At 45.0% G+C, this 18,501-nt stretch overlaps 1 protein-coding gene across 1 annotated transcript in view; it reads right to left on the bottom strand.

Moving 5' to 3' along the window:
- Positions 1-18,501, bottom strand: part of CDH23 (cadherin related 23) — a 223,341-nt gene that overhangs the window by 193,727 nt on the left and 11,113 nt on the right. Inside the window, 3 exon segments of the mRNA XM_058810630.1 lie at positions 11,978-12,162; positions 14,503-14,635; positions 17,385-17,462. Of these exon segments, the coding sequence (XP_058666613.1) occupies positions 11,978-12,162; positions 14,503-14,635; positions 17,385-17,462 (396 nt within the window).

Raw genomic sequence — 18,501 nt, 5'->3', positions numbered from 1 at the left:
TTATATATTAAAACTATACTAAAAGACTAGAAGGATTTCATCAGAAGGCTAGCAAGGAAAAGAAAGGAATGGAATTATAAGAAAATCTTGTGACTGGCCAGAGAGTCCGAGCCAGCTGACTGTGATTGGCCATTAATTAGAAACAACCAACATGGACCAATCACAGATGCACCTGTTGCATTCCACAGCAGCAGATAATCATTGTTTTTCTTTTCCTCTGAGGCTTCTCAGCTTCTCAGGAGAAAAAATCCTAGCAAAAGTGTTTTTTCATAAAATATGTCTGTGACAATGCTCCTGCCTCTGACCTGTGTGGGACAACGACCTGCACAGCACCAAAGGTATCTGCACACTAAAATTCACCCCCCAAAAACATTTTCAACACCTGTCCAGCTTGTCCCAGGGTCAAAGGCAAGAGAAAGACCCTCTAGGGTGAGTCACAAGACTATGGATGGTGACAAACTCACTGTTTCACTGTTTGGTGCCTTCCAGGCTGATCTGAGTGGGTAACAGGTCTGGAAGGGAACAGGGATAATAAAACACACAATAAATTCTGAAATTAAAGTTTCAAGAGAAAACACTCCAACTTCCCCTTCAGGACAACAGGCATCCTTTTCTCTCCCTTGCACATCCTTCCAAGCTCTTTTTCCCTCCCCTCACTGCAGCATCCAACACCTGCTGCACAGTGCATCTCCCCTTCCCTGCCTTCCCAAAGCACTCCTGTGCTCCACACACACATTGCCACGTCCCTGCAGACACCCAACACCCAGGTGACAAACACATGTTGGGCCAGGAGGAAAGGGGGAGCAGAGAGGAGGCAGATCTGCAGGCTCTGACCCCCTCCTCTCCCTCGTTATGGATGAGGGAAATTAGCTGTGACACTCATTAGCTGCAGCTCCTAATTAGTGAAAATTAATATTGGTTTTGATAGAAGTGCTGGCTGAAGCTCTCCCAGGCAAAGGCATTATTGACCTTGTTATCCTGTTCAATAGCAAGTTACAGCACGGAAGCTGCTTCTCGTGGACTCGACAGATTGCAGCTGCCTCCCACCCTCCTTCCCTTTCCCTACCGGCTCCAAGGGACACCTCCAGCCCCTGCAGAGCCCCCCCAGCCCCACGGGCACCTGCGCCCGTGCCCACAGCGTCCCAGGCCTCCCCATCCCCGCCTGCACCCCAAAATCCCAATCCCCATCTGACTGATGGTCCCAGGTGCTCCACGTCCCAACAAACTGCAGAGCCGGCAGAGGAATTGCTCCCCACCACCTCCACCCACAGCAGAAATAAAGAGGAAGAGCTGCAGGGCAATTAAATGGAGTGACCATCTGATAAGGGAAGGAGTAGGGGCAGCATTCCTGGACCTCTGGGATTCCCCACCCTTGGGAATCCCACGGGCGGCAGAGCACCAGGCACCAGCGAACACAAAAGGAAAACATTTGCTGCCAAAGTGATGCACAAAACTCCCAGCACAGTGCGTTATTCACGCATTAATAACAATAAAGATGTCAGGCTGCCAGATAAGGAGTTATCTCCTTCAGAGCACAATTAAGGATGCCATTATCCAAGCACCTGGGGCCACTTGCGCACGGTTTCATGGAAAGCAGGGATGAGCCCTGCCTGGCAAAGGACCTGCCACCCGCAAATACTGACCCTGCACCTTGTTCAGAAGAGGCTGTGTGCAGATCCATGACAGGAAAGCTTCTTTTAGAGAGCATTTTCCACCCCTGGGAGCAGCGTCCCAGCGAAAGCTCCCTGGACAGCAGCACTGGGTGCTGGATACACCAAGAGCAAACCACAATTTGCTGGTCCTGGGGGCTGCAGGGGGGATTGCCACCGCTGGATGCCAGATTCCAGCTGTTTCCAGCTGGATTCCAACAGATTCCAGCTGATTTTACGGTGGAATTGTGCCCACGCCAAGCACAGCGATTTTGGCTTTTGAGATGAACTGACCAGAGAAATAAAAAATTTAAAAAATCACAACCCCAACTTACAAATTGGAATGCAAAATCAAAGTCCTGGTTTTAAGTCCATGGAGGCCTCCCCTCTCTCCTAGGAGACATTTTCCCACCTTTATCTGCTTGTGGAGCACTCCAGCCCCAATGAAATTCACTCTCCTGCCACTGTTCTGTGAATTTCCCGGATGCTGCCAATGTCCATGGCTCCGTCAGATCACCCTGTTGCAGTGTGATGAAACCAGATTGGGATTTAATTTTTTTTCCCCCCATACAGAGCCTCAATTTCTGCCTCTTTCAGGGGAAAGCAGGCGGGCAACAACTTCAGGCTGGTGCTCTCTGCAAGCTCTCGCTCCTCACTCTGCACCTGATGGGAGCACAGTTTTTCCACGGCAGAAAGCAACTTGCAAATCCTGGGAGATTGTTCTTTTTGGGCATTTTTGTTGTTTTTGTTTTTTTTTTTTGGGTGTGTGTGTTTTTGTATTGTTTTTTGTTTGGGGTTTTTTTGTTGTTTGTTTGTTTGTTGGGTTTTTGTGGGGGTTTTTTGTGGGATTTATTTGTGGGTGTGGGGCTTTTTGGGGTCTTTTTGTTTTTTTTTTTTTGGGGGGTAGTCTTATTATTTTTGGGGGTTTTAACTATTATTTTATTATTTATTATTATTAATAAATAATATAATTTATTATTATTACAGTTTATTGTTAGGCAGTTATTATTATTATTATTATTATTATTATTATTATTATTATTATTATTATTATTATTATTTTCTCCCCACGCTTCATGCCCCTAGGAAAGCTGCTGGCAGAGATGTGGAGGCAGGATGGTGCTTTCTCTGTGTTCCCCTCACTTCTTGCCTCACCACACACAGCAGAACTCCTTGGCAGGGAAATGCTGCTTTTTCCAGCAGGATGTGTTTAATTTGATGCTGCTGTCGTGTGGGAAAAGGTGCATTTCCAGAGTCAGGCTTTTCTGCAGGGCTGGTGCTTATTTTACAGTCTTCTGCCACATCTTATTCCTTCCCCTCTACTTCCCAAAATCATTAGTAACAACCATTAATCTCTGCCTGGGAGGATGCTCCTCGTTTCTCTCCATACCCCAAATTGTTCATCTCCCTTGGACTTTCTGCATTTCAAAATCTTTTTCTCTCCCCCCCTCCTCTTCTTTTCAAATTAACTGCTTGAAAAACCAAAACAGCAGAGCGAGCAAAGCCACCACATCCCTGTTTATGAAAGGATGTTATGTTCCACGACACCAGCTCTCACCTCGAAGCTAATAATCAATTAGAAAGGAAAAATAAAGAGGTTTCTCCAGATCCAGGTACCAAATCACCCTCCTAATTGCTCACAGGCAGCAAGACAACCTCTGTGATACAATACCAGAGCAGGCGCCTGACAAAGCCATGCAGATGAATGGAATAAAATTGAGTTACTAACCATTAAATGTCAAGTGGTTGAAATCTTTCCCCCTCGTGTACCCAGCAATATTAATAAATCTTTAAGAGAGGGAGCTCACAGAGCTCTTTTCACTGCCCTGACCAGCGCTGCAAACGGAGCAGATGTTTTCAGAGTTGTCCAACAAGGCTTCCTTTCCCCCCTCCTGATGGCTACAGTTAATTCAAAAGCCATCAATGCACCTGTGAAAAATGCATATTTTATGACTGGCATTTGGTAAATATTAAAATGAATATTATATGTGTTCTGTTAGAAAGTTATGCTGTATTAATTTTCTTAAGTAGTGCGTTAAATATAATTTTAGGTTGTAACATAATGTTAAAATAGAAACTGTGCTATGTAGGATACTTTTTTTAAAAAGTGAGGAATGAGACAGCAGCCACAGGACACCTAAATCTTTCAGAGAAAGAGAATTTATTACTCATTTATCAAAAAAAACCTAACTTCTTCCTGCCTTGCTCAGCCCTGAAGATGTTTTCAGGATTCAGAGGAAGAAGTTGACACTGAAAGTTTTCTTCACTAGACTGAAAATTCTATAAAAAGAGTTGTTGAGGGTGTCGTGGAAAAGGAACTTCAAGCGTTGAAAGGGAGCTTCAAAATTGTCTTTTTCCACCCCGTGCCATGGACAGGGACACCTTCCACCATCCCAGGCTGCTCCAAGCCCCTCCAGCCTGGCCCTGGGCACTGCCAGGGATCCAGGGGCAGATGCAGACTGCAGAGATCTCCCATGTGCCAGCATTAGAAGCAGAGGGCAAAGGAGTTAGGGTTAGGGTTTTATCCCTTCCTTTTTAAGATCACACCACCCAAAAACATCAAGTTCCAGATCTGGCAAAACACACAAGCATGTTCACCACTGCTTGCAACCAGGGCTTTTTTTCCCCCTGATTTTTCACAGCTCACCTTCCTCACCAAAAATAAAATGATAAGTGTGTGCAAATGCAAGTCTTTCCCTCCAGAACAGGGCACGACCCTTAGCTAATAGCATACCTCCAAAAAGATACACACACACACACATACACACACATAAATAAATAAATAAATAAATAAATAAATAAATAAATAAATTATATATATATATATAAAATATATATAAATATATAAATATATACATATATAAAAATAAATATAATATATAAAAATAAATAAATATATAATGTATATAAATATATAATATCAAGATATACATTATATAAATATATATAAAATATACATATAAAACTATATAAATAAATTAAAATATCTATAAACATATAAATATATATAAATATAAAAATATATTATATATTAATATAAAATTATACATTACATATATAAATATTTTATATATTTTTATTTATATAAATATATATAAATATTTTATATATAAATATTATACATAAATATTATATATATATATATATATATATATATATATATATATATATATGTCTCCTAGCTTGAATATATACACACTTATCCATACATACGTGCTTTTTTTTCCCCCCCTCCTGTGTTTTTTCCCCTTTGTTAAGCCTGACTCACTGCTCTTTCTCAGTTTTGCCACCCATGTTAATGCCTCCAATGAGCCTGGAATGTTTTCCTGAGCTGGGGCAGTGCAGGCATCCAAGCGCAGGCATTGCAGAGTGACAAGGACCAGGGCACAGCCCGCCCTGCACAGATAATTAACGCTGCTAAAGCCATCCCAGACACTAAAAACCACCCCAGCCCTCATTACCCAGCTGCCACATCTTTCTCCCTCTCCCTGGAAAGGGCCTGGCCCCCGTGCCAGGGCTCAAAAGGTGCTGAGATCAAACCTCTGGGTGGTTTGATGGGGAGCAAGGTTACCCTGGCATGTTAATGAGTCCATTTTGCAAATATACTTTCTTCCTTCTCCCTCTTCCCCTTCTCAAACACGAGCATTAATGTTACTGCCTATTAGCAAAGCAGATATGAAAGTTTAAGTGATTGATGAAGTGATTAATTTAATGATGCAGGGTTAAGGGTTTGGGTGGGAGTGGGGGCTTTTTTTTTGCTTTTTTTTTTTAAACCTTAAGTTCCCTGATGTTGGGAATAACTAATTTTCCAGCCTTAAGTTTTCATTAAAGATGCTGTACTTTCTACAGCTCAACAAGTAATTTCATCAATGGGCCTTCAAATGACAGATAAAGGGAGAGCTGAGATCCCCTCCTTGAGCTCTCCTCAAATATTGCTGCTCATTAGGGTCTTCAGCAGGCTTAAAAATGAGGCTGCTCCTCTGGAGAGCTCTCAAGAGCCCTGAAAATTCGGTTTTAGGCAGCAAACAGCCATTGGGGGATAGATAAACACTGAAGAGCTCCCATGTCAGTGCCAACACACCTGGTGCCCAGGTTCTGTCACCAGCCACAGACCAAGTGCCACCAGGGTCTGGTGGCCCTGCCCTGCTCAGATGACACAGCCATCCACCCAAAGCCGGCCCCATGCATGGATGTGAAAAATGTGTATTTTATGATTGGCTTTTCACAAATATTCAAATGAATATTATATGTGTTATGTTAGAAACTTATGCTGAATTAATTTTCTTAAGCAGTGTCTTAAATACAGTTTCAGGTTATAACATAAGGTTAAAATAGAAACTATACTATTATACAATGTTAAAATAGAAACTATACTAAGATATTTTTTTAAGAGAGGGCTCGCACCAGATAGTAGCCTCAGGACACCTAAATCTTTCAGAGAAAAAGAATTTTTTGCTCTCTTGTCAAATTCTTCCTGCCTCGCTCAGCCCTGAAGACTCTGTTAAGACTAAAAATAAAAAATTTACACTGACCAAACAAAATCCTTTGTTTGAACAGAATTTATACATCATATATGAAGTATATGAATATACAACAGGCTGTTGCTTTTAGGAATCAATGCTCTGTTAACATGGGTCCTTTCTCAAGCTTATTTTGCCCCGAAAGAGTTACCCAAACTATCCATAACTCTTTGTTTTCATTATCTTGTATTGTCCTGAATTCTAATTGTCCAAATTTGTATTACTTTAATTATATTACTATTTTTATAACCATTTTATTACTGTTAAACTTTTAAAATTCTAAAAACAAATATTTAGAGTTTTTCACAATGGATCTCCCAGCTCTGAGACAATTTAATCAGCCCAGAAGCAGGCAGGGATCAGAGCGCCAGCATCTTTTTTTTTTTTTGCCTTTTTTTCCTCCCAGTGATGCATCTAGAGGAGCCTGGGCACAGCTGTGGGATCAGGCAGGTTGAGCCCCTGCTCGGTGCCACGCTGATAACCATTATCTCCAGCAGCAGCTTGAGTGGCCCAGCATGCCCAGGGAGCTGTCCTGGGTGCCAAAGCATCTCCCTGTGCAAAAGGCAGCAGCGTTGGAAGGGATGATTGCCTTGGAAGGGACAGGCACAGAGTGCAGGATGGAAGCCTGGAGATGAAAATCCTTCTGGGCCAGTGTCACAGACATCCTTTATGGAAAACCCTTTCCTTAGGATTTTTCCTCCTGAGAAGCTCAGAGGCCTCAGGAACAAAATGCAAACAATGGTTATCTGCTGCTGTGGAATTCAACAGGTGCATCTGGGATTGGTCTCATGTGGTTGTTTCTAATTAATGGCCAATCACAGTCAGCTGGCTCGGACTGTCTCTCCAGCACACAAACCTTTGTTATCATTCTTTACTATTCAATTCTTAGCCAACCTTCTGATGAAATCCTTTCTTCTATTCTTTTAGTATAGTTTTAATGTAATATAGATCATAAAATAATAAATCAGCCTTCTGAAACATGGAGTCAGATCCTCGTCTCTTCCCTCATCCTCAGACCCCTGTGAACATGGTCACAGGCCAGTCCTTGCCTAGGACAGAGAATTAAATTAAATCATCCACAAATATCAGAGGGATGTGCTGCCTCAGATCCACGTGAGGAGTCACCCTGCCTGTGGAACACCACGCTCCTATTTGGTTTTCTTGTGAAATAATTGTGAAATAATGGTGAAGTAATGGTGTCCCAGCAGGCACGAGGTGTCACACACCAACCTAAACCCTTTAGTGGCCGCCAAAGTGCAGCCACTCCTCAGTGGTCCTCCACTCCTCTTGAGCTGCAGGGGCACAGGGAGAGCCCATTCTCAAGTAGATCTTACAAAGAGCAAGGTTCAGCTCTGCCTATTCAAATTTAGCGCAGAAATATCCTTGACGACAGCGTTTGCCAGCTCAGCAAAAGCTGCCCAGAGCAACCATGAAATTCCCTGTCAGCCATCCATCCATCCATCCATCCACCCATCCATCCATCTATCTCCCTGAGCACGGTGCACCCCAGGATGGAGAGCACAGCCCAGGGCTCCTGGGAGAGCCAGAGGGAAGGGAAAGCGAGCAGCAGGCACGGCCCAGGTCACTGGGCATGGCACTGCTCACTGCTTTTGTCACTGCTCCTGACCCGGCACCTGCTGACTTGGGGCTTCTCCGCGCTCCCAGGGCAATTCGTGGTGCTGAGGCAGCTGCTGGAACCCTGCATGCTGAGAATTTCAGATTTTCTGTGCTCAAAGACCCTCAAGAGAACACTGCATTTGACCTGAGGCTGTAGAGAAAGCTTCCAAAATTGACAGAACTGAAATTATAAGTGTGTAGTTTGAATAGAAGCGTAGTAGAAAACTTAAAGTTTTAGGATATAGTAATATATCTAAAGCTAAGATTGAGATTTTAAGGTGGTAGCTAGTTCTTCTTCTTCACCTTCTTCATGAGTTTGAGTAGTAGCTTTTTGAATAGCAGTTCTTGAGTAGTATTTTGTAATTAAACAAGATCCGCATTACGAGATAGTTATTGGCTTAAGAGATTAGTTATTGAGTTAAACTAAAAATAATTTCAGTGTAATTTCTTAATTAAATGGTTTTTCCTTAAAAAAAACTTGTAAAGATAGATAAGGAATTGTTTTGTAGCTTGTTAGAAAAATAGTGTAAACTCACAGCTTGTAAGACTGTGATGTAAATAAAAAAACTAATAAATATCTAAATCTAAATGCAAAATACCATCTCAGACACTTGCAATCCCAATAAAAATAAAGAAAAAAGGGGAAGGGAAGGGAAGGGAAGGGAAGGGAAGGGAAGGGAAGGGAAGGGAAGGGAAGGGAAGGGAAGGGAAGGGAAGGGAAGGGAAGGGAAATATTATCTCATTTGCTTCTCCCTGTTTTGCTGCCTTGGAATGTGGCTGGAGATCATTTACCAACAGGTGCATGTTTGATTGGTTTCATGCGAAACCAATCTTTTTGTTAGGATTTGTAAATTCATTTTGTTAGGATTGGGATTGCAAGTGTTTACCAACAGGTGCATGTTTGATTGGTTCCATGTGAATTGTTTTTTACTTCACGACCAATCACCATCAGCTGTGTTGGGCTCTGAGGAGTCAGCCACGAGATTTTCATTATCATTGCTGTTAAGCCTTCTGTCTGTATCCTTTCTGTATTCTTTAGTATAGTTTTAGTACAGTTTTTATATATAGTTATAGTATATATAGTTTAGTTATAGTTATAGTATATAGTTATGGTATAGCATAATGTAATGTAGTGTAATGTAATGTAATGTAATTATAATATAATGTAATTATAATATAATGTAATGTAATTATAATATTATATGATATTATATGACATTATATGATATAAATAATTCTATATATTAATATAGTATAGTCCTCTGTATTCTTTAGCATAGTTTTAATATAGTTTTTATATATAGTTATAGTATATCTAGTTTAGTTATAGTTACAGTATATTATAGCATAGCATAGCATAGCATAGCATAGCATAGCATAGCATAATATAGCATAATATAGCATAAAATAATAAATCAGCCTCCTGAGAACATGGAGTCAGATTCTCACCTCTCACCTCGTCCTGGGGCCCTGACAAACCCAACAGGACATGCTGTCCCCACCTGGGTGACCGTGCCCCCGATACAGCACGGCCTGAGGGCAGGGCCACGTGCATGTTATCACCTCCAGTGCAGTGGGTGAAGCGCTTCCCACTCTCCTAAGACAACATTATTCCAAAACGTTCTCGCTAGGATGGAGGGAAGTGGAACTGCCCTCGTCTGAAGGGCCTCTTTTGTCACACATTTTGCGAGGCGTCGAGGCATGAAAGCTTTCAGAGCTTGAACCTGGCCGAGTCCAGGCTGGGTGGTTATAAGGCTACTTACGGAGCTGACATGATGGATCATCTTCATTTCCCCACTCCTGTCCTGCTCACAGCAAATCCATTTGCTGGGCAATTAGACTGCAGTCATTACATTATGCTAAGAAGAGGCTCCTTTGGCAGCAGCAGCAGCAGGGACCCTGAGCAGGAGGAGCCTGGAGTGCTGCCTGCCCATTCCCAGCCACTGCAAATGCATCTCTTCCCCAGGACGAGGGAAGAGATGAGAATCTTGACTCCATGTTTCAGAAGGCTGATTTATTATTTTATGATATATATTATATTAAAAGAAAATTATATACTAAAGAATAGAAGAAAGGATTTAATCAGAAGGCTAGAAAAAAAAAGAGTAATAAAATCTCGTGACCAACTCAGAGAATCTGACACAGCTGGACCATGATTGGTCATCAAGTAGAAACAATTCACATGGAACCAATCAAAGCTGCACCTGTTGGTAAACCATCTCCAGAGCACATTCTGCAGCCATCAGATAATTATTGTTTACATTTCTTTTCTGAGGCTTCTCAGCTTCTCAGGAAGAAATCCTAGCGAAAGGATTTTCATAAAATATCACAGTGACACAGGACCACCTGTGTCATGAAGGCAGGAATGATGCATCAGACTCCATGTTCTCAAAAGGTTAATTAATTACTCTATTATACTATATTGTATTAAAGAATTCTATACTATATTAAAGAATACAGAAAGGATACTTACAGAAGGCTAAAAGGTAATAATGAAAACTCGTGACTCTTTCCAGAGTCCTGACACAGCTTGGCCCTGATTGGCCAAAGAGTGAAAACAACTCACAGCAGAATCCAATGAAACAATCACCTGTGGGTAAACAATCTCCAAACACATTCCACATGAGCACAACACAGGAGAAGCAAATGAGATAATTGTTGTTTTCATTTTTCTCTGAGGCTTCTCAGCTTCCCAAGAGAAAAACCCTGGGTGAAGAGATTTTTCCAGAGAATGTGAATGGCACACCCAGCTGCTGGCAAACCCCCGTGGCAGCAGGGCCACCTTCCCAGCTCTAGGAATGTCTGGGATTATGCAAAATGTCCCTTGGGATGATTCTGCTTGGGGCAAACAGCAGCAGGATGGAGATGGACAGTCCCTCTCTCGTCCGTACTCTTCTCCCAAGGGGTTTCATCCAGACAGTGCTCCCATTTTCCAAGTAAAACACAGGGTGACAGAGCTGCTGGCAACTGGAATGGACTCTCCATGTCTTGCCCATGCCACCACAACCCAACCAATCCCCTTCCCTCCTCCTCATCCTCCTCCTTCTCCTACATTTCCCTCCCCAGAGCTCCCACCTCCAGCTCCCTCTGTACGTGTGTGTGTGTGTGTTCCCATTACTTCTGGGTGAAATAACTGACTACAGGGTCAGTCCACCTGAAAATTGCTCTCCCCAGACCTAAATGAAACAGATGGGCATTGATGATGTTTTGGGAGAAATTAATCAGCCTGGACCGGCGGCAGCGCCAGCAGCTCCCTTGGCCCAATCTCGCCTAATGAATTCTGAGCTCTCTGTCTTAATAGCTCCTGACAAGACTAATTTACTCTTGTAAGTGATTAGAGGGGGAATGATCTCTTAATTGTTGCTTAAGATCCCTTTTGGCACGGCAGGCAGCAGGCAGGGAGCTGCTGCTTTGCAGGGAGGGGATGCTGCAGGCAGCCATGGGCGCTCAAACAGACCTCAAAAAATACCATTTTTGTTTTTTCCCCAGGAAACAGGCACCACACACAGTTCTGCTCCTCACACTCAGGATATCAGAAAGGTGTTTCCAGATGCTACTTTTTTTTTTTTTTAAGTTAATAAAGCTTAACTCAGAAAACACCTACCAACAGCAGGAAACACAGGAACAACTGTGTGTGTCAACACTTCCCAGGCTGACATTTCCCTCCGGAAACAAAATCTCAAGGTGCCAATATTCTTAAGAGTCAATTATATACATGCACACGGTGCAACACAAAGTTTAAAAAAAAAAAAAAAAAAAAAACAGAAATTCAACTGCCAAAGTAATTCCAAGAACGACTTGACTGGCATAATGTCTCATGGAGGAAGGAAGGCTGGAGGAAATCTCCCTATTTTCTGACAAAATAGGAGTGCAACCCTGAAGGGGATGTGGGTGCAGAGAGCCCTTCCCTCAGGAAGGTGCTGCTTGGGCTGCAGGTGGGAAAGGGACCTCCAGAGGCTCCATCCCAGCCTCCCAATCAATTCCTCCCCCATTAAAGTCCAGTCAGGAGCCCTGATTGAAGACCATAAGTTTAATGGACTGAGAGCCAGGGTCGATTTCTGCATTTACTGAAAACCAATCCCCAGCTAAAGAAAGCAGGGAAAGAAAAGCTCCATCTGTCCATCAAAAGAAAAACATTCCTCTTCCATGCTTTTCCAAGGTGTGGTGGCAGCCAGTGCCCATCCCACTTACCCACAGGTGTGTCCTCGTTGATCAGCAGGTAGGTGTCGAAGAAGTAGTTGATGAAGTAGGGCAGGCGATTGCCCTGACCTGGGAAGAGGACAGAAACAAGGAGTTATTTCCAATTTAGTACCAATATTGCTGGATGGAACGTGCCTGGGCTGGTCTGGGCCTTGCTGCTTGACCAAGGGCGGCAGCTGTGGTGGTTTCAGCTCAGAGACACCTTTGGCCAGCTGGATATTGCAGCAAAAGTGAGGGTGCCACCTCAGGGGTCTCTTCCCTGACTGATCCATCCCCAGGATCGAGCTGCCCCACATTGGGTAGCATTATACTGGAATTAAACACCAATATAGTCAGATGGAACGTGCCTGGGCTCGTCTGGGCCTTGCTGCTTGACCCAGGGCGGCAGCTGTGGTGATTTCACCTCAGAGATACTTTTGGCCGGCTAGGTGTGTGGTGTTTCACCCCACAGACACTTTGGGCTGGCTGGGTGTGTGGTGTTTCACCCCACAGACACTTTTGGCCAGCTGGGTGTGTGGTGTTTCACCCCACAGACACTTTTGGCCGGCTAGGTGTGTGGTGTTTCACCCCACAGACACTTTTGGCTGGCTGGGTGTGTGGTGTTTCACCCCACAGACACTTTGGGCCGGCTGGGTGTGTGGTGTTTCACCCCACAGACACTTTGGGCCGGCTGGGTGTGTGGTGTTTCACCCCACAGACACTTTTGGCTGGCTGGGTGTGTGGTGTTTCACCCCAGAGACACTTTGGGCCGGCTGGGTGTGTGGTGTTTCACCCCAGAGACACTTTGGGCCGGCTGGGTGTGTGGTGTTTCACCCCACAGACACTTTTGGCTGGCTGGGTGTGTGGTGTTTCACCCCACAGACACTTTTGGCCAGCTGGATGTTGTATCTGGGCCCTTGGGACAAGGCCAGGCCTGCAGGAGCTCTGGTGGTGTCAGGATGGAGCCTCCTTCCTTAAGAGGGGCCACTCCTCAGGTTTCCCTCTGTGGAGAAGCTTTAAGGGGATAGTGAAGGAAAGGAGTCGGTTCTGATGGAGGGTTTGGATCCAGAGCTTTATTCTGGCCCACAGGCCTCTGAATGCAGCACCAGCTCCATTCCCAGGGAGAGGGGCAGGGAAGGAGTAGGGAGCCACCAACCAGATAAGCAGGGAAGTCTCAGGGGGCAAATGACACCTGGATGGTCCAATGCCCCTCAAGGGGTGTAAGGCATCTTTTGAACTTTGCCAGTCACACAACGCCCTTTCTGGAATGCCAAGATTGACAGACAGCACTCAGCAAGGGGCAAGGGAGGGGAAGTGAGAGGTGATGGGCATACCTGGGGAAGGAACCGGGATAGCTGAGACAGGCTATTCCATCACACCACAACATTTCCCAAGGCTGGGAAGGGCTTGGGAATGCTCGCTGGCAGGGGGGCCACTTCCCTGCACCAGCCTTTCTGGATATTTGGTATTTTCCAAAAGGCAGAGGGGAGGGGGAAAGCCGACAGCACAGGGACCGGGAGCATCAATTACTGCTTTTGCCCACAGTTAGTAGCTTTGCTTTGCTCCCACAGCTGAGAGCCTTTCGCCTTGTCAGGCACCCCAGCACAGCCCCGTGCTCCTTCCCCGGGCTGCCTTTCCCTCTAATTGCCTCCTTTCACCTCTAATCACCGGGCTCGCTCCTCGCCACTCCCTCTCCGGGCCTGCCCCTGGCCCGCAGCCTCATTAGGGGACAGGGCCAAGTGCAGAGCACGTAGGAGAGTGACAAAGGCAGGGAGAGAGGCAGCCAGGAGGGATCTGCTGTGGGGAGAGAGGTGCAGGGAGAGGAAAGCGCTCGGTGATTTCCCAGGAAGGTTTGGTGGCGTGTGCTCAGCATCCCAGGAAAGCAGAGCACACCAAACCTCAGCAGCCCCTTGGCCTGCCCAGCTGCCAAGATGCTCCTGAGACCTCTCAAACACAGGTATGCATCCCACCAAACCAGCTCCTGGAGACATGGGGGAGCAGCCTGAGCTCCCCCAGGGCTCCCTCTGTGACGAGACAGGGATTTTCAGCGCTGCCCTCTTTCCTGAGGCACCAGCTTGGTTAAACACCCTGAGAAATGGGAGAGCACTGCAGGCAGCGCTGTTGCAAAGGCAGATTTAAATCCCAGCCTCTGGAGTTAAGCACCTGGAAAGAAAATAGGAAGGAACCTGACAAAGTGGGTTATTTGGGAGCTGAGGGCATCTCCAGGGGCTTGGCAGCACACTTGTCACTGCCTGCCACTGGGGCCAGCAGGCTCTGGGAGGGGAAAATGAGCTGAAACACCCCCAGCAGCCCTTGGCACACAGGACTCGCTTCTGCAAAACATTTCTGTCTCAAAACACATCCCTTAATATCACCAGCACGCTAAAAATAAGCTGCACTTTCCAATTCCAGCTGCAACAGGTGCTGGGAGGCTTCCAGGATCTGTGTGCTCTGGGAACAGGGAGACCTGGCCCTGGGGGCTGCTGAGGGAGGGTCTGGGGGCAGGACCCTGCTTTGGGCTGCAAATCCCAGGATACAGCTGGAATTTCCCTCTCAGATTGCCAGAGGAGGCCATGGAGAGCTGAGAGAGCTGGGTCTCCTCTGGGATGGGAAACTGGAGAGGAGGAGGCTCCAGGGAGGCCTTGACTGGTGGAGATCTCTGCCCATCTCCTGCAGGCAGGAGCAGGGGGACCCCCCTGCCACCCCAGAGCTGAACCTGTCCCAAAACCTGTCCCAAAACCTCCTGCAAACACTCCAAACCCACCCAGCCTCCACTTTCCCATGGCTTCACCAGGAGCTCTGAAAACCTTCTGGCAAGAGCGTCACACCACAGACAGATTTTCTGAAAAATCCTTTCACTAGGATCTTTTCTCCTGGGCAGCTTCAGCTTCTCCATGTTTTGCTGCTTTGGAATGTGATCTGGAGAACTGCTTACCCAGCATGTTAATTGTTTTTACTTGATGATCAATGACTGCCACTTGTGTGGAGGCTGTGAGCAGGCACAAGGTTTTATTATTCATTCCTTTCTTTGATAGCCTTCTGATGAAGTTCTATCTTTTATTCTTTAGTATAGCATTTTAAATATAATATATCTCATAAAATAGTACATCAGCCTTCTGAGAACATGGAGTCAACATTCTCATCTCCTCCCTTTTTGGGGTTGCCTGCAAATTCCCTAGAAGAGCTGCTCCGTCACCTGCAGTGCCCAGGATGTGTGGCAGGGTGGGAGAATCTACAAAATCAGAGGGTTTTGGGAAAGCTGCAAAAGGCAGGCCTCAGAGACAGCAGAACGGTGATTAGAGCTAAGCAGCAGCCATGAGATTGGTCAGCAGAAAAATTATGTAAATTGTAGAAAATCACAAATAGAACAATGGTCTGTGTATTAACGCTTGTCTATAATAACTCTCTAAGCTACAGAAAAGTTGATCTAGCAAGATATTAGAAAGTCCTAAGCTTAATAATGGAGCTCTGTGCATTGTGTTTTAAAGCTCACAAGCAGGTATTATTGTGCTTGAAATAAGCAAGCATTGTTTAACCAAAGGTACATGTGCTTATGGTGATTGGATAGAACTACTGTCAATACAGAATATATACAGCTATAAATACTGTCAATGTGCTTCTGCTCTGTGTGATTGGCCAAAAAACTTATAAAGTAAGTTGTAACATTGAGTTCTTGGTCTGCTGCCTGGGATGTGAGCTGGTGGCATCTTCCCATTGTCATAACCATGCAATGAGATTTGTGATTTGTACACAGCCCTGACCAGTGATAGCAGGGCACCCATCCCTCATCCCTGTCCCAGGCCCAGCACTTCCTTATCAGAGAGATGGCAGCCCAAGCCCTGGGCAGGGTTTGGGAGAGAAGAGCTGGAATTCTGCTGGGCTGCAGAGCCCCCAAATCCCTGGCTCCATGCAAAGCCTGTGCAGTTTGTCACTGCTAGGAGGGAGCTGGGCAGGCAGGCCCCACTTCCAACGGGACAGAGAGGCAAGTGACCTCTCAGGGAGGTAAAGGACTCGCTTTTTCTCTTGTTTGTTCCCTTTGCAGAGGAGCTGCAGCTCCAGCGAGGCTCTCCCTGATCCAAGCCGACACCGCAGGGAGATTGACTGCGCCTGTCACTCACAGCTAATGTCATCCACTGGCTGCCTCATCAGCCTGCCAATCTGGGCAAGCCATCTCCAGCCTTCAGCAGGGGAAAGGAGGGCAAAAAAAGCCTTTATTCCAAAGGGCACGGCGCTATCAAAGGGACACACTCTGGCTATTGTTTATCAGCAAGAGCCACACAGGCACCCTGTCCCCACACCAGCACCCAGGGGGGTTAGGCAAGTCATGTAACAATCCCAAATTTCACGGGGCTTTGCTGCGCATTTACAGCTCCTGTGCATCCTGTGATGTGCCAAAACCTGCCCCGAAAGGCACATTTTCTACACCAAAAGGCCATTGTCCCACCAGCTCCCTCCCCGTGCCAGGGAAGACCCAGAGCATCAGTGGGAAAACTTCCTGTGGAGGCTCTTCTGGCCCAAAACCCTGCCTTCCCCCAGCTGGAATTAGAAAAGAGCTTTTGCAGCTTGGGCAGGAGTTATTTCCCCCTCCCCAGCACATATTTAAGCACAGTTCAAGTCATCATTTTGCTGCTGAAAGCAGGGGGAGAGCCTTGCCAGTGATATTCTGCTGCCACACAGCTAACAAGCTTCTGGTTATGTATCCACCAGGAGACCACTGTGAAAAATGTGTACTTTATGACTGGCTTTTTGCAAATATTCAAATGAATATTGTATGTGTTGTGTTAGAAAGTTATGCTGTAATAATTCTCTTAAGTAGTGTGTTAAATATAGTTTTAGGTTATAACAAAATGTTAAAATAGTAGCTATGTATGGGGGATATTTTTTTAAGAAGGGAGTGAGGGACTCCCACCAGGTAGCTGTCACAGGACACCCAGATGTCTCAGAGAAAGAGAATTTATTGCTCCATTAGCAGAAGAAATGAACTTCTTCCTGCCTCGCTCAGCCCTGAAGACTCAGTCAGGATTCAGAGGAAGAAGCTGTCACTGCCCAGACAGAATCCTGGGTTTGAATGGAATTTATGCATCATGGATGAGGTGTAGGAATATGCAACAGGCTGTTGCTTTTAAGGGTTTTATCCTCTGTTAATGTGGCTCCTTTTTCGGGCTTATTTTGCCCAGAATGAGGTGCCTGGACTGTCCATAACTCTTTGTTTTTATTGTCTCGTATTGTCCTAAATCCTAATTGTCCAAATTATTACCACTCTAATTAATTACTATTTTTCAACCATTTAGTTACTATTAAACTTCTAAAATTAAAAAAACCCAAGTGATTGGCATTTTTCACACCACAAAGACAGCAAGTTCCACCTTTGTACGCTGCACACCCAGCCCCAAGCAGGGAGAAGCAGGCCCAGACCTACCTGGAGAGACCAGCTCCAGGAGCAGCAGGGCGGGCAGGAGGTGGGCGGCAGCAGCAGCCACGGGGCGCTTCATGGCTCCTGTCAAACAAGAGAGGCACCGTCAAACCCAGAACAGACAGACGTGACCTAGTGTCCCTACATCAGGCTCAGGGCGCAGGCTGTGCCACAGGGGAGCCCTCGGGACATCAATGCTCTGCTTCCAACGTCCTCTTGGCCGTGGAAACCAGGGTTCACCTGCTGGACAGGCCCCATTTTTCCCTTTCTGCTCCCCCAAGTGTCACTGTCGTATTTTTTGGAAAAATCCCTTCACCCAGGATTCTTCTCCTGGGAAGCTGAGAAGCCTCACAGAAAAAGGAAAACAATCCTGATCTCATTTGCTTCTCCTGTGTTGTGCTCATGTGCAATGTGTTTGGAGATTGTTTATCCAACAGGTGATTGTTTCATTGTGTTTCTGTGAATTGTTTTCACTCTTTGGCCAATCAGGGCCAAGCTGTGCTGGGACTCTGGAAAGAGTCACAAGTTTTCATTATTATCTTTTTAGCTTTCTGTAAATATCCTTTCTGTATTCTTTAGTATAGTTTAGTTTAGCATTCTTTAATATAATATAGTATCATAAAATAATAAATCAGCCTTCTGAGAACATGGAGTCAGATTCATCATTCCTGCCTTCATTGGGGCATCATTTAATCAAGCACCAGAATGGGATATCCGGTAAACTGTCTTTCTTGGGATTACCATAAGGACTGCATTTGGCAATATTATTGACAGAAGTGGAATAATTGCCTTGGTTTTGATTTAAGCTCTTATAAATGCTCCAAAAAATCATAAAATTGCATGATTCATTAGTGATTAAAAAGAGTTAGAAAATACTCTCAAAAGCAGTAACCCAAGGCAACGTAACCATTACCACCTTGATACTACAGATGAATTTTCTTCTCCTAGCAATTCTTGCTGTAAATACAACACCCAATGCAATACAATGCCCAGTGACTAAACGTAATGTTTAGTATAACATTATTTAATGTAAGTACATATAATAAATAAAATAAATAATAATAAATATAAATAATAAATTAGCCTTCTAAGCACTTAGAGTCAAATTCTCAATTCCTCCTTC

Source organism: Ammospiza caudacuta, chromosome 9 (assembly GCF_027887145.1).
Source record: "Ammospiza caudacuta isolate bAmmCau1 chromosome 9, bAmmCau1.pri, whole genome shotgun sequence".
Taxonomy (NCBI): Eukaryota; Metazoa; Chordata; class Aves; order Passeriformes; family Passerellidae; genus Ammospiza; species Ammospiza caudacuta.
This window is presented reverse-complemented; position numbering and strand designations above follow the sequence as displayed.